The sequence below is a fragment of the Ranitomeya variabilis genome, chromosome 5 (genome assembly GCF_051348905.1).
Source record: "Ranitomeya variabilis isolate aRanVar5 chromosome 5, aRanVar5.hap1, whole genome shotgun sequence".
NCBI classification, from domain to species: domain Eukaryota; kingdom Metazoa; phylum Chordata; class Amphibia; order Anura; family Dendrobatidae; genus Ranitomeya; species Ranitomeya variabilis.
In genome coordinates, this window is record NC_135236.1 from 682283221 (window position 1) to 682296974 (window position 13754).

The 13754-nt window shown below is 41.9% G+C and overlaps 1 protein-coding gene across 3 annotated transcripts in view; it reads right to left on the reverse strand.

Annotated features, from left to right (window-relative positions):
* LOC143777112 (zinc finger CCCH-type antiviral protein 1-like) overlaps positions 1-13754 on the reverse strand; it is a 111256-nt gene that overhangs the window by 82231 nt on the left and 15271 nt on the right. The window contains exons 3-14 of one of the 3 annotated variants that reach the window (XM_077267146.1): positions 12032-12416; positions 9880-10179; positions 9113-9793; positions 8848-8910; positions 8640-8763; positions 8305-8467; positions 7988-8108; positions 7691-7787; positions 7064-7175; positions 6860-6990; positions 6522-6673; positions 255-5719 (exon numbers count right to left, since the gene is read on the reverse strand). The exons of 1 other annotated variant lie outside the window; for it this stretch is intronic. In XM_077267146.1, coding sequence (XP_077123261.1) covers positions 5430-5719; positions 6522-6673; positions 6860-6990; positions 7064-7175; positions 7691-7787; positions 7988-8108; positions 8305-8467; positions 8640-8763; positions 8848-8910; positions 9113-9793; positions 9880-10179; positions 12032-12416 — 2619 coding nt within the window. In that variant the 3' untranslated portion in view covers positions 255-5429. Of the gene's footprint in view, positions 1-254; positions 5720-6521; positions 6674-6859; positions 6991-7063; positions 7176-7690; positions 7788-7987; positions 8109-8304; positions 8468-8639; positions 8764-8847; positions 8911-9112; positions 9794-9879; positions 10180-12031; positions 12417-13754 lie in introns of those variants that run through there. One more of the 3 variants, XM_077267148.1, reaches the window with a different exon arrangement.

Consider the following 13754-nt stretch of genomic DNA (forward strand, 5'->3'; position numbering starts at 1 on the left):
GGATGGGTACACATCTTCTGGCAAATATATGATACAAATTGATATGAAATTTATTTAGATTATTTATAAAATATTTTTTTATTTTGGTTTTGATAAAGTATCATAAAATAATATTTTTGGGGTATTGGGGAAATGTTTTTTTTTTATCCTGATTCATCACAATTGATTAGTACCTATTTTTAACACATTTTAATAAAGAAGAAATACAAATAAGGAACAATGGTATAACTATTGGGTATAATAAGTTGAAGTATAAGAGTCATTTATTTACACTAATTAGGTATTACATGCAAGGTTGCATAATTTAAATATTTTGGTGATACAAGTTTATAACAAATATGGAATCATCCAGATAATGGAAATATTAAGGGTATGTGTTCCTGAGAACATAATTACTCTGCAACTGTCATCAGCATATAAAGGCCTTATTTTTATTTTTTATTCTTAATTTTTATTCTTACTTTATTTTTAATTCTTATTTTTTATTTTGTATCCCAATCAAGAAAAACATCAATATTTAATAAAGTAATATCTAGTACAAAAATATTTCTTTATTAAATATAGTGATGATATGGTTTATTTTTGTTTATGGCTATACATTCTTACGTATTATTGGTCTAATAAATTTATTCAATTAATAAAATTTGGGTAATAAAGATGGAAATATCTTTTACACATTGACACCTATGGGTTGAAAAGGTAATTACACCTATGACATAAAAATGTTCTATCACATGAAGAATATGGTTAATAATGTATTATGATATATTATTGTTTTATTATTCTAAACATGAATTCCATATTAATATTCTGATAATAATTATATGGATATTCTTGATTGTTATGGTACGCTGTGATATTATAGGTCAGGAGAATTACCAGCTTTGGTATAAATTAGGGAATGAAGACTTCAAGCAAAATACTAGAATTAAGTTAATAAAGACTTTTCATATTTCTAAATTCAAAAGATTCTCAAAAGTTGCAAGAAAAAAGCCGCTATCCAGAAGTCCCAGAAGGTAACAATGTTATTTGATTTCTGAGTAATAATAGACTGTGTCAATTACAATTCATTCCACCACTGACAACCACGACTGCAGTGGATGATGATCTAAACTGACAACCATGACTGCAGAGGAAGATGAACCTATGATGCTAAAATGAACTGTGTTATCACGTTTTTATCAAGTTCCAGAGGTTTCCTATCACCTATAAAGCTTCAATGTAAGCTGGTGAACAATATGGCAACTGGAAGCTACAACCCTGACATGTGTCCTCTGCATTAGGACTAAGGACTGGTTATGGTGCTATGTTTAGCAAGGAAGAGTCATTTTAACCCTTGCTGTGCTGACAAAAGACATCACACCTTTTCCAAGACCAGTGTGGATGACATGGAGCATTCCAGAAATATCCAAGGTGATCCCATGTAAGTCCAGGTGACACGGCACAGATATTAAAGCTACATTTCATCTATGGACTTTGTTTTCTTATCAACATTTGACTTTATGGACTTTGACACATGACACACAGACGCTACAACATCTACATGCTATGCATGCATTTATTACTTTTATTATTTATTTATTTATAAATGTTTTTTATTTATTACATTTATTAATTATTACCATGCCGAGCATTTATTACAAAGGAATTATCATTAGTGATGAGCGAGCATACTCGCTCAAGGCTGTGTTTTAAAAAAGAACCAAGAAGAAGATGGGAAAACATCAAGATGAAGACCAGATGACATCAGATGATGATGATCGGACCTGAGTTGCTTCCATTTAGATTTCGGGAAGTATAATTATACATTTTATATGAATATTAGTCACGGCGACCAGAACATCAATTCATATCATTATGTTATGGAGTACGTACAACAATAATCTGTTATTATTATTATTATTATTAACATTACATTATTTTGCCAAAGAAGAAAGATGATCATATTATGATGAATGTATCTACTTTGAGGTTCCAATTAATGTCCGTCACCTGCATAGGGGGGAATTGTGAAATATTAATGATTGGTTATAGATTCTTATTCTCAGTTGTGTTCTGAGCACAATGCCCCGTGGAAGGTTCAGCTGACATTACCTGTGTTACTCCTGGGTAGATGGTAACGCCATATAGAGAACACGTGCTATGTGGGACGTATATAACCACATGACCCACAGGACGGGGGGCACATACTTTACACTGACACCAGATGGGTACCAGGTTGTACGGACAGCGGGCATGTTAGTTAACCACGTGCTTTTTCATTCAGCCGTGCTATTGACGCAGCCAGATACAATCTACCATTCAGGATCCCAGGAAAGATGGGGAACAAACTTTGATATGGATAAATGGACGATCACTTTGTAACTATTTCATCTATTTTATGGTTTGCTGTAATTATGACAATCCAATAAACCACTACATTTTTTATAAGAAACATTGGGACTTTTTCTTTAGAGTATCGCATCTGGTAAGAAGTCCTGAATAAATAAATATACAAAATAAGTATATTTTACAGGTCTCCTGTCTGACCACAATGACGACACTGTACAAGTAGCCCCCAGTAATCTGGGAGGACCCCCTTATGTATCAGATTATACAGAGATACAATGACTCAGCAATAATCTCTTTATAGAAGGTCGTGGGCATAAAAAGGTTAATGTCGGCTGCAGGGTCTGTAAGACTCGGCGGAGCCATTATTACGTTCTCCATGGTGGTCACTCCCAGTCATGGGGGTACACGGTGAGGAGGGTCAGAGGTCGTCTCCCCTGTAGAGAATCCCTTTAAGATTTCTCTAGTTTCTGATTTGTGTCGAATCTTCAGTGAAGTTTCAGAATAATCCTCTGATTTATTGAACATATTCAGCGGTTTGCCCCCCGTCCTGTCTGGGATCGGGGGGCTATAATCACACGAGCCGGACCGGAGTCCAGACATACGAGAGCCGGACTGGAAATCCTCCAGAATACTGGAAGCACCAGAGCTGTGCAGGGTGAGCAGGGGCCGCCCGGTGCCCACTGGTCCCGACTACCCCCATGTACATAAAGGGGCACGTCAGCTCATCCCAAAGAATGATGTCACCACGCCTGCATGATGACCTCACTAATCCTCACCCAGGGGCTCAGACGCCCCCAGGATGCCCTCGGGTGAACCCCGGGACTATAGTATTCCCTCACCCAGGAGTCAGTTCAGGGTAAGGACATTATGCTCCTCCAAAGCCAGATCTCCACTAGGAAACCTTTATGTTAGAGGCGGCACACTCATAGATCACTTTATGACTTCTACTCTAGTCACACATAGAGCTGCAGTCATCTTTATTAATATTTTTCTTTGCTGCCCACTGGTGGTCAGTGGTTGTATGTTACGTTCTGATATAAAACGTTCATTAAATGAAACGAGGGGGCATCGCTAAAGAAGAATATAATGCTGCCTGCAAGGAATGCAGGGCAAGAGTTAGAAGAGCTAAAGCCAGTAATGAAGTGAGGCTTGCAAGGGAGACCAAAAGCAGTAAAAAAGGATTTGGGGGTATGTCAAAAGAAAAGTCAAAAATGCTATAGGATTTTTACAAGATGAAAAGGGTGAAGTGGTCAATAATGATGTCGAGAAGCCAAACTTTTAAATTCCTATTTTGCATCTGTGTTATCTAAAAAAGCAAATGTAACATCAACTGATCTTCACGGGGCCATCAAAGAAATAATCCACACTATCTATAAACAGAAAGATAGTGAGGGAACACTGAGCTAATTTACATGAATTTTCATCTCCTGACCCAGATGATTTACCTCCTAGGGAACTGAAAGAGCTAGCAGAGGAAATTGCAGAACCACTAGCCAGAATCTGTGAAAAATCCTGCAGAACAGGAGAAGTCCCAGAAGATTTGAGAAGGGCAAATGTTGTCCCTATCTTCAAAAAAGGAAAGATGGAGCCAGGAAATTACAGGCCAGTTAGACTTACTTCTATACCAAGAAAGATCTGTGAACAAATTATTAAACAGCATGCATGTAATTACTTGGATAAAAATACAGTAATTTACCACAGCCAGAATGGGTTTGTACCAAACAAGTCATGCCAGATTAATCTAATGTCCTTCTATGATGGGATAACTGACTGGGTGGATCAGGGAAATGCGGTAGATATAGTAAATCTCTACTTCGGCAAAGCATTTCATAAAGTATCTCATACAATCCTTATTGAAAAAATGACCAAGCACGATTGACAAGGCTGCGGTTAGGTGCATTCATAACTGGCTTAGTGATCGTACTCAAAGAGTGGTAATAAATGGGTGCACATCCATTTGGAAGAGTGTTACAAGTAGGGTACCACAAGACTCTGTCCTGGCACCAGTGTTACAAGTGGGGTACCACAAGACTCTGTCCTATCCCCAGTGTTGTTCAACATTTTTATAAATGATCTAGATAAGGGAACTGAATGTAAACTAATCAGATTTTCAGACGATGCAAAGCTAGGAGGGATAGCTGACACTAGAGAAGACAGAGAAAGGATTCAGAAGGCTCTAGATAACCTTGAACAATGAGCAGCGAATAATAGAATAGTATTTAACAGAGAGAAATGCAAGATTCTACATCTGGGCAAGAAAAACAAAAATTACATCTACAGAATGGGAGGAATAGAAATAAGCAACAGCACGTGTGAAAAAGACTTGGGTATACTAATAGATCACAGACTGCACATGAGTCCACAGTGCGATGCAGCAGCAAAAAGGCAAACACAGTTCTAGGATGTATTAAAAGAAGCATAGAGTCTAGATCACATGAAGTATTTATCCCCCTCTAATCCTCCTTGGTCAGGCCTCATCTGGAATACTGGGTCCAGTTCTGGGCACCACATTATAAGAAAGACATTGAAAAACTGGAGCAAGTTCAGAGAAGAGCGACCAGGATGGTGAGCGGACTGCACAGTATGTCCTACGAGGAAGGATTACAGGATCTGGGAATGTTTAGCTTACAAAAAAGAAGGATAAAGAGGAGACTTAATAGCTGTTTACAAATATCTGAAGGGCTGTCACAGTGTAGAGGTATCATCATTATTCTCATTTACACATGGAAACACGAGAAGCAATGGGATGAAACTGAAAGGGAGAAGATACAGATTAGATAATAGAAAAAACTTTTTGACAGTGAGGGTGATCAAGGAGTGGAACAGGCTGCCATTAGAGGTGGTGAGTTCTCCTTCAATGGAAGTCTTCAGAGGCTGGACAGACATCTGGATGGTTTAGTGACTCCTGCATTGAGCAGGGGGTTGGAAACGAGGACCCTGGAGGTCCCTTCCAACTCTAACATTGTAGGATTCTATGATGTGATGCATTGTGGGAGATGCAATGTTTTTACCAATCATATAAAACCTCTCCATCTCCTAGATGCAATGCACACTATTGTATTGGGGTTCGCCCCTACTGTGGGTTCACTGTTTGGTGCTCAGCAGACGATGCAGGATTTTTTCTGCTCTTCCTCATATTCCAGGAGATATTCCGGGTAGATCTGATGCTTCTCGAACACCACAAAGATGGAGGGGCTGATGATGTTGTCCACACAGGAGTCATAGCACTGCGAGATGCTGCCGGGTCTCAGTGGTGGGCGCTTCATTTGGGGGTTTCCCGTTACGTAGTCTCCCACCAGCACCCGAGCTATGAACATCGCCCTCGTCCCGCTAGACGTCGGTGTGGAGTAGTTATGGGAGTACGAGGCGTCTCGGGCAAAGTAGCTTCCTATGGGGAGAACGACGACAGGTTACAAGAAACTCCTGAGTGATGACGTCAGTAATATATCACACATGATGGAAAGCCGAGGCTGTCAGGACATGCTGGGAGTTTTGGTTGTACAAGGCTGGAGAGCCACAGCTTGTACTTTACTGAGACGTGTTACAACTGGAAACATAATGGTACTCACCTGTTCCAGCACCAGACCTTGCTCCCTTTGACCGTGCCGAGTTATTCTGCATGGCATAGCTGATGTCATCACCCAAGATCTTATAAGGCCGGCTCAGGCGCCCATGTGTTGCCTGAGTATTCAGGATGGCATAGCACCCAGCTACCCTGAGCTTCTGCAGATTTGCCTCACCTTCTGTAGACTCTAACGAGCCGGCTAATTATCCTCCCGGCCACTCCTGGCTGCCTTCCTGCAACAACTACTTCCTGCTGCACAACACCTGATTACATACACGTCTCTGCTCTACCCTCCAGCGTCATCTACACCTTGCATCTTCACCAGCCCATCTGCCGTCCTGCAGACCCTGCTGTCCGAGTCCTCTCTGATCCATGTCATGCTGCATCATCGCCTTGGGTCCGTGCTTCTTACACTGCCTCAGCTTCACCAGTACAGCCCATAACACAAAGTAACTAACCGGAAAAACCGATACATTATGATACTATGTAACAACATTCGTAAAAGGGACCTGCCGACATTTACATGCAGGGGGCATGTGACTGGCTACAAAAGTCAAGGTCGCTCTGGGTAATCGGCACCCCCCCACAGAAAAAACAAGCAGCCCCTCTAGGAACTGTGGCCCACCTTGCCCATACACGGTGCCATGGGTGCCACAGATGCGCCAGTCAAAATTCTGACTGCAGATGGTTTCGATGTGCGTTCTCTCCGTGCCATGAAATGATCGGATCTCCTTCACGTCTCGTCCCTGATTGAGTTTTTTCATCTGTTCCTTTTGCCTTAAAAGTAAAAAGCAAAATTACAAAACAGGGTCCCCCACCATACTGAAGAAGCGGGACCACTATCTAAGGTCCTGCCACCCAAAATGAAAGGGGCATCCTGGTACAGCGCCAGCTCTTATCTACCTCCCTTTCAAGGGCACATGATAATTCCCCTCCAGATGTGAGGGTGAAGAGCGGACGTACCACTGGAACACCTGCCACAGAGTTGGGTTCTGGAGACGCCACATCCTTTTTACCTCGTGCCCGCTGACCGTCTTGGAGAAGCTGGTGACAATTTCCGAAAACTCGCTGGATGTGTGTGAGACAAGAACTTTCTACAGAGGATAGAAGAAGATACGTGACCCCTCCTGTCCCTTCTCCTCCAGTTATAGGAGCCCCGCACATTACCTTACAGCCGATCTCCGGCATGGCCTCAGGGTCCCAGATCTTGGGGAAGATGTCAGTGTTCATGGGGGACGTTCCTGATCTCAGGGGGGACTTAGCTGCTGCCGATCTTGTGCTGAAAGAAAAAAAAAGGGAATAAAATGTTAACGGGGTCTCCACACCACAGTTGAGTTTCTATTTTAGTTTATCTATTATCTATCTATCTATCTATCTATCTATCTATCTATCTATCTATCTATCTATCTATTATCTATCTATCATCTAAGGCACCAAGAGAGTAACCAGATAGGAAAGCTGCTGAGTGGATCCCAGAAGGACAGTACAGTGGGTACGGACCCGGGAGCTCAGGGAGGTACAGCTGTGAGTTAGTGGGAACCCTGAGACAGCACAGGAGACGGTGGGAGTCTGAGGCGACGTGTGAGCCGGACCTGGAATTATTAGTGAAGGAATAACAGACATGACCAGGCCAGGGCACGGGCGATGCACAGAGGTCGGCCGTAGTCAGCAGGAAGAATAACTTGCAAGCATGTGGTGTCTCACAAGGAAAGTGCCACCATTAGAAAACCATATAACGCTGTATACAACACGATTCTGTATACCTATGTATTCATACATTCATGAGGAGTTTACCTTCCTCTCAACAATTTCACATCTTCAAAGCTCAGAAATTTCGGTCTCCTGCGCACATCTTTCTCCGTCTTGTACTGAATATTCTTCTGCTTCATTACTGAAAAGGTTAAAAAATTGTTAAAGGGAGACGTCACATTGTAACGTGGTGTTCCACAGTATCTCTGTCATCCTCATTAATGACTGTCAGAGTCATCGACGCTTGGAGAAACCTCCAGCAGATGTGGTAGATCCTCAGTCAGTGACTGTAATCTCAGGATACACGCATATTAGTACTGCTGCCATTTATCGCACCCGTACCTCGGAAGTTGATCTCATATTTCTGGTTTCCAGCATTGAAAGGTATAACAGCGACTGGATCGGGGAGATACACGTTCTCCAGGTCTGACGACAATATGTTGGAGCTCACTTGTTTCAAATTCTAAGAGGAGGAAAAAATGTGAAAATATATTCCTTGAGGTTCTGCTCTCTAGCACTACCCCTGCCCCCATCTATCACATGTGTGACCGGGAGACCTCTCGCGCCCTTTCAAGATCCAGACCCTGGGTGCTGTAACTCTTTCGGCCCATCCTACAGCTCCACCCCTGAGGATCGCCCATTATTAATTGCCCACTTACAGATTGGCCATATTGTATCCAGCTGCCATATTCATCCCTCCAGTACCACAGCCACTCAGTGGTCAGGACATATTCAGATGGCTTCATGACCGATGATACAGTGGAGAGACGACGAACGTGGTGCCCACCAGATCTCATGGTCAGAAAGTCAATCAGAGGAACCCTGCAGAGGATAAGTGGGAAGAAGTTACCTGCTGATTCTACATCGAGAATGTGACCCACAGCAAGAAGATGACCAATGTCAGTGGCCATCATGTCTGGTGACTTATGTGGAGTTCCTCTTTAGTTCTTGTACATACATTATAATCTGACGCTCGGTTCTTGATGACCCGTACCTGTCAACCATTGGGTCACAGTAACATTTCTCAACCTGCTCCATGTTGGGAACATCTTCCCAGTCAGTTCCTTTGTTAATCTGCCAGCGGTACGGCAAATAGTAATGCATTTCCGGGCAACGACCTGGGAATATAGGAGAACCGAGTGTTACCTGCACATCCAATTATCTAAGCCTAACTCTAGTTATTCCCCCCGGGAGTCAAATACCTCCTAATCTGCAGTATTTCCAAAGATTTGGGATACAGATCTCCGGAACTTTGTCGGACTCCACTGAACAAGACAAGAAAAACATCATAAATTGATGAACATGATGATATCATCAGTATTTCATGTCCTGGAGACTATCACCAAAGTCATAACCAATCAAATAATATTTCAAGATGGCGCAATGGACACCAGTTATGCCAGAGACCCAGGTAGGACCACTATGTGCGGTTTCGGAGACTCCACCCTGCACACTCCATGTACTTACCCCTCTTTGGTGACGTCTGAAGGTCAGAATATGTAGGCTTTGTAGTCAGTAAATCTTCTCGAACACTTGCCCCCGATATCGGCTTATCATCAAGCGCAGGCTGGTACCAGGGACGGGACAGGACTGGTTTTACATGAAGAACAGGTGGACCTTCTGTGGTAGCATTTTCCAGTTTGGGATATGATGGAGGTGGGGCAGATGGGACAAGGTAAGGACTTACTACTGGGGGAGTCACTGATTTAATGGTAGATACTGGTTGAGGGATTAATGGACTTGAGGTGATCACTGGTTTCTTCAAAGGCACAGGAGGATATATCGTAGGAGGATTAACTAATTTTAGTTGAGATGATGTCGGAGCAGTGGCGTTACTTTCTGAAGTGGTTACTGGTCTGATGGTTGTCAAATCATGAGTGATTAATGGGTTGGTAAAAGATGGACTTTCCATAGAAGAATCAACTATTCTGTTTGGTCTCGAAGGTGGCACTGGTGTAACACTGGGTGGTTTAACCGTTGAGGGGGGCACTGGATTATTATAATCCACAACTGATGGACCTTTTTTAGGAAGATTAACTGGTTTTCCAGGAGTATTAAATGGACGTGTGGTGGTCATTGGTGTAATGGCTGGCTTCAGCTGAGGGACAGATGGGGTGGAAGCTTGAGTCAAGAGACCAGCTGGGACTCCTGTGGACGAAATGATGGATTAATTGTGAAATTAGAAACATTTTTCTCAGCAGTATATACTTAGGGAGACCCGACAGGGGACATACCTGGCTGAGAAGACACATGAGGTGAAGCTGGTGATATGGTGGTTACGGTTGAGGTTGGGTGGTGGATGCCTATTGACATCAATGGCGGAATAATGGGGGAGGCTCTGACCCCTGTGTGCAGCAATGAAGCCCCTCTATCATCTGACCGGGCAGGTGTAGGACTAAACCAATCTTCCATTATCTTATCAGCCTGACTTTTTGCAGATGCAGCCTCCTCCTCCTCATCTCCAGACCAGCTGAGATACTGCTCTCCATTCTCTGACATTGCTCGGCTGCTTGATCTTCCCCGGAAATTGGACCCTGAAATTTATTGCAATATTATAAATATCTGAAAAATCATTCAGCCTCGTAATCGGGCTGTAACACAAGCAAATGTGATCCAACATGGAGTATCGAGAAGGGGCGAAGGTTCGTGGAGAAGTTTTAATTAACCACTGGGGCTCCAAAGGGATCAAATACATACAGTGGGTACGGAAAGTATTCAGACCCTTTAACATTTTTCACTCTTTGTTTCATTGCAGCCATTTTGAAAATTCAAAAAAGTTCATTTTTTTCTCATTAATGTACACTCTGCACCACATCTTGACTGAAAAAAAAAACAGAAATGTAGACATTTTTGCAAATTTATTAAAAACGAAAAACTGAAATATCACATGGTTATAAGTCTTCAGCCCCTTTGCTCAGACACTCATATGTATGTCCCTTGCTGTCCATTTCCTTGTGATCCTCCTTGAGATGGTTCTCCTCCTTCACTGGAGTCCAGCTGTGTGTAATTAACCTGATAGGACTTGATTTGGAAAGGCGCACACCTGTCTATATAAGACCTCACAGCTCACAGTGCATGTCAGACCCAATGAGAATCATGAGGTCAAAGGAACCGGCCAAGGAGCTCAGAGACAGAATTGTGGCAAGGCACAGATCTGGCCAAGGTTACAACAGAATGTCTGCAGTTCTCAAGGGTCCTAAGAGCACAGTGGCCTCCATAATCCATAAATGGTAGAAGTTTGGGACCACCAGAAGTCTTCCTAGACCTGGCCGTCCAGCCAAACTGAGCAATCGTGGGAGAAGAGCCTTGGTGAGAGAGGTAAAGAAGAACCCCAAGATCACCATGGCTGAGCTCCAGAGATGCAGTAGGGAGATGGGAGAAAGTTCCACAAAGTCAACTATCACTGCAGCCTCCACCAGTCGGACCTTTATGGCATAGTGGCCCGACGGAATCCTCTCCTCAGTGCAAGACATATGAAAGCCTGATAGAGTTTGCTAAAAAACACATGAAGGTCTCCCAGACTAAAAAATAAGATTCTCTGGTCTGATGAGATGAAGATAGACCTTTTTGGTGATAATTCTAAGCGGTATGTGTGGAGAAAACCAGGGACTGCTCATCTCCTGCCCAATACAATCCCAACAGTGAAGCATGGTGGAGGCAGCATCATACTATGGGGGTGTTTTCAGCTGCAGGGACAGGACGACTGGTTGTCATTGAAGGAAACATGAATGCGGCCAAGTACAGAGATATCCTGGATAAAAACCTCTTCCAGAGTGCTCTGGACCCCAGACTTGGCCGAAGGTTCACCTTCCAACAAGACAATGACCCTAAGCTCACAGCTAAAATAACAAAGGAGCGGCTTCAGAACAACTCTGTGACCATTCCTGACCGGCCCAGCCAGAGCCCGGACCTAAACCCAATGGAGCATCTCTGGAGAGACCTGAAAATGGCGTCCACCAACGTTCACCATCCAGCCTGACGGAACTGGAGAGGATCTGCAAGGAAGAATGGCCGAGGATCCCCAAATCCAGGGGGGGGGAAACTTGTTACATCATTCCCAAGAAGACTCATGGCTGCACTAGCTCAAAAGGGGCTTCTACCCAATACTGAGAAAAGGGTCTGAAGACTTATGACCATATCACATTTCAATTTTTCTTTAATAAATTTGCAAAAATTTCTACATTTCTGTTTTTTCAGTGAAGATGTGGTGCAGAGTGTACAGTAATGAGGAAAAATGAACTTTTTTGAATTTACCAAATGGCTGCAATGAAACAAAGAGAGAAAAATGTAACGGGGTGTGAATACTTTCCGTACCCACTGTATAACCTCCTGCAAACTATAATATCAGTATATATAAAGCTTCCACCAGAAATACGTAGGGGGCACCTGCTCTATCTCCTTGTCGGCCTCGGCTCTTGCTTCGTGTTTCATTCTGAGAATCGCCTTTCTTATTATTCCTGTGTCTTCCTCTTCCTTTCCCTCGGCCTCTCCGTGCTGCAGGGTTTCCCTTCTCCTCACTCTTCTTTCCCGATTCACTCAGTGACTGGAAGCGTTCATTGTGCTTCACCGCACAAAGCATCTGAAAGTTCTCTACCGAAACCTGAGACATACGAGAGCGGGCGAGTAACAGGTCAGCGCTGGACTCCAGGAGGTGATGAGAGCGAATACACTGCCGCCGATTACATTCTCCTCGTGTGAAAAAACCGCAAACGTGAAGTCGCGAACAAGCCTGACCGAGGTCACAAGTATCATGTAGATACTTCACACAAATCTGCAGGAGAAGAGGAAGATACATTGGTATAGGTAAACCACAGTAATATAGCACTTATACTCCTGTACATAGTGGCAGTATTATAGTACTTATATTCTGTACATAGGGGCAGTATTATAGTAGTTATATTCTGTACATAGGGGGCAGTATTATAGTAGTTATATTCTTGTACATAGGGGGCAGTATTATAGTAGTTATATTCTGTACATAGGGGCAGTATTATAGTAGTTATATTCTTGTACATAGGAGCAGAATTATAGTAGTTATATTCTGTACATAGGGGCAGTATTATAGTAGTTATATTCTGTACATAGGAGCAGTATTATAGTAGTTATATTCTTATACATAGGAGCAGTATTATAGTAGTTATATTCTTGTATATAGGAGCAGTATTATAGTAGTTATATTCTTGTACATAGGAGCAGTATTATAGTAGTTATATTCTGTACATAGGGGCAGTATTATAGTAGTTATATTCTTGTACATAGGGGCAGTATTATAGTAGTTATATTCTTGTACATAGGAGCAGTATTATAGTAGTTATATTCTTGTACATAGGAGCAGTATTATAGAAGTTATATTCTTGTACATAGGAGCAGTATTATAGTAGTTATATTCTTGTACATAGGAGCAGAATTATAGTAGTTATATTCTGTACATAGGGGCAGTATTATAGTAGTTATATTCTGTACATAGGAGCAGTATTATAGTAGTTATATTCTTATACATAGGAGCAGTATTATAGTAGTTATATTCTTGTATATAGGAGCAGTATTATAGTAGTTATATTCTTGTACATAGGAGCAGTATTATAGTAGTTATATTCTGTACATAGGGGCAGTATTATAGTAGTTATATTCTTGTACATAGGGGCAGTATTATAGTAGTTATATTCTTGTACATAGGAGCAGTATTATAGTAGTTATATTCTTGTACATAGGAGCAGTATTATAGTAGTTATATTCTTGTACATAGGGGCAGTATTATAGTAGTTATATTCTTGTACATAGGAGCAGTATTATAGAAGTTATATTCTTGTACATAGGAGCAGTATTATAGTAGTTATATTCTTGTACATAGGAGCAGTATTATAGTAGTTATACTCCTGTACATAGTGGCAGTATTATAGTAGTTATATTCTTGTACATAGGGGCAGTATTATAGTAGTTATATTCTTGTACATAGGAGCAGTATTATAGTAGTTATATTCTTGTACATAGGGGCAGTATTATAGTAGTTATATTCTTGTACATAGGAGCAGTATTATAGTAGTTATATTCTTGTACATAGGGGACAGTATTATAGTAGTTATATTCTTGTACATAGGAGCAGTATTAT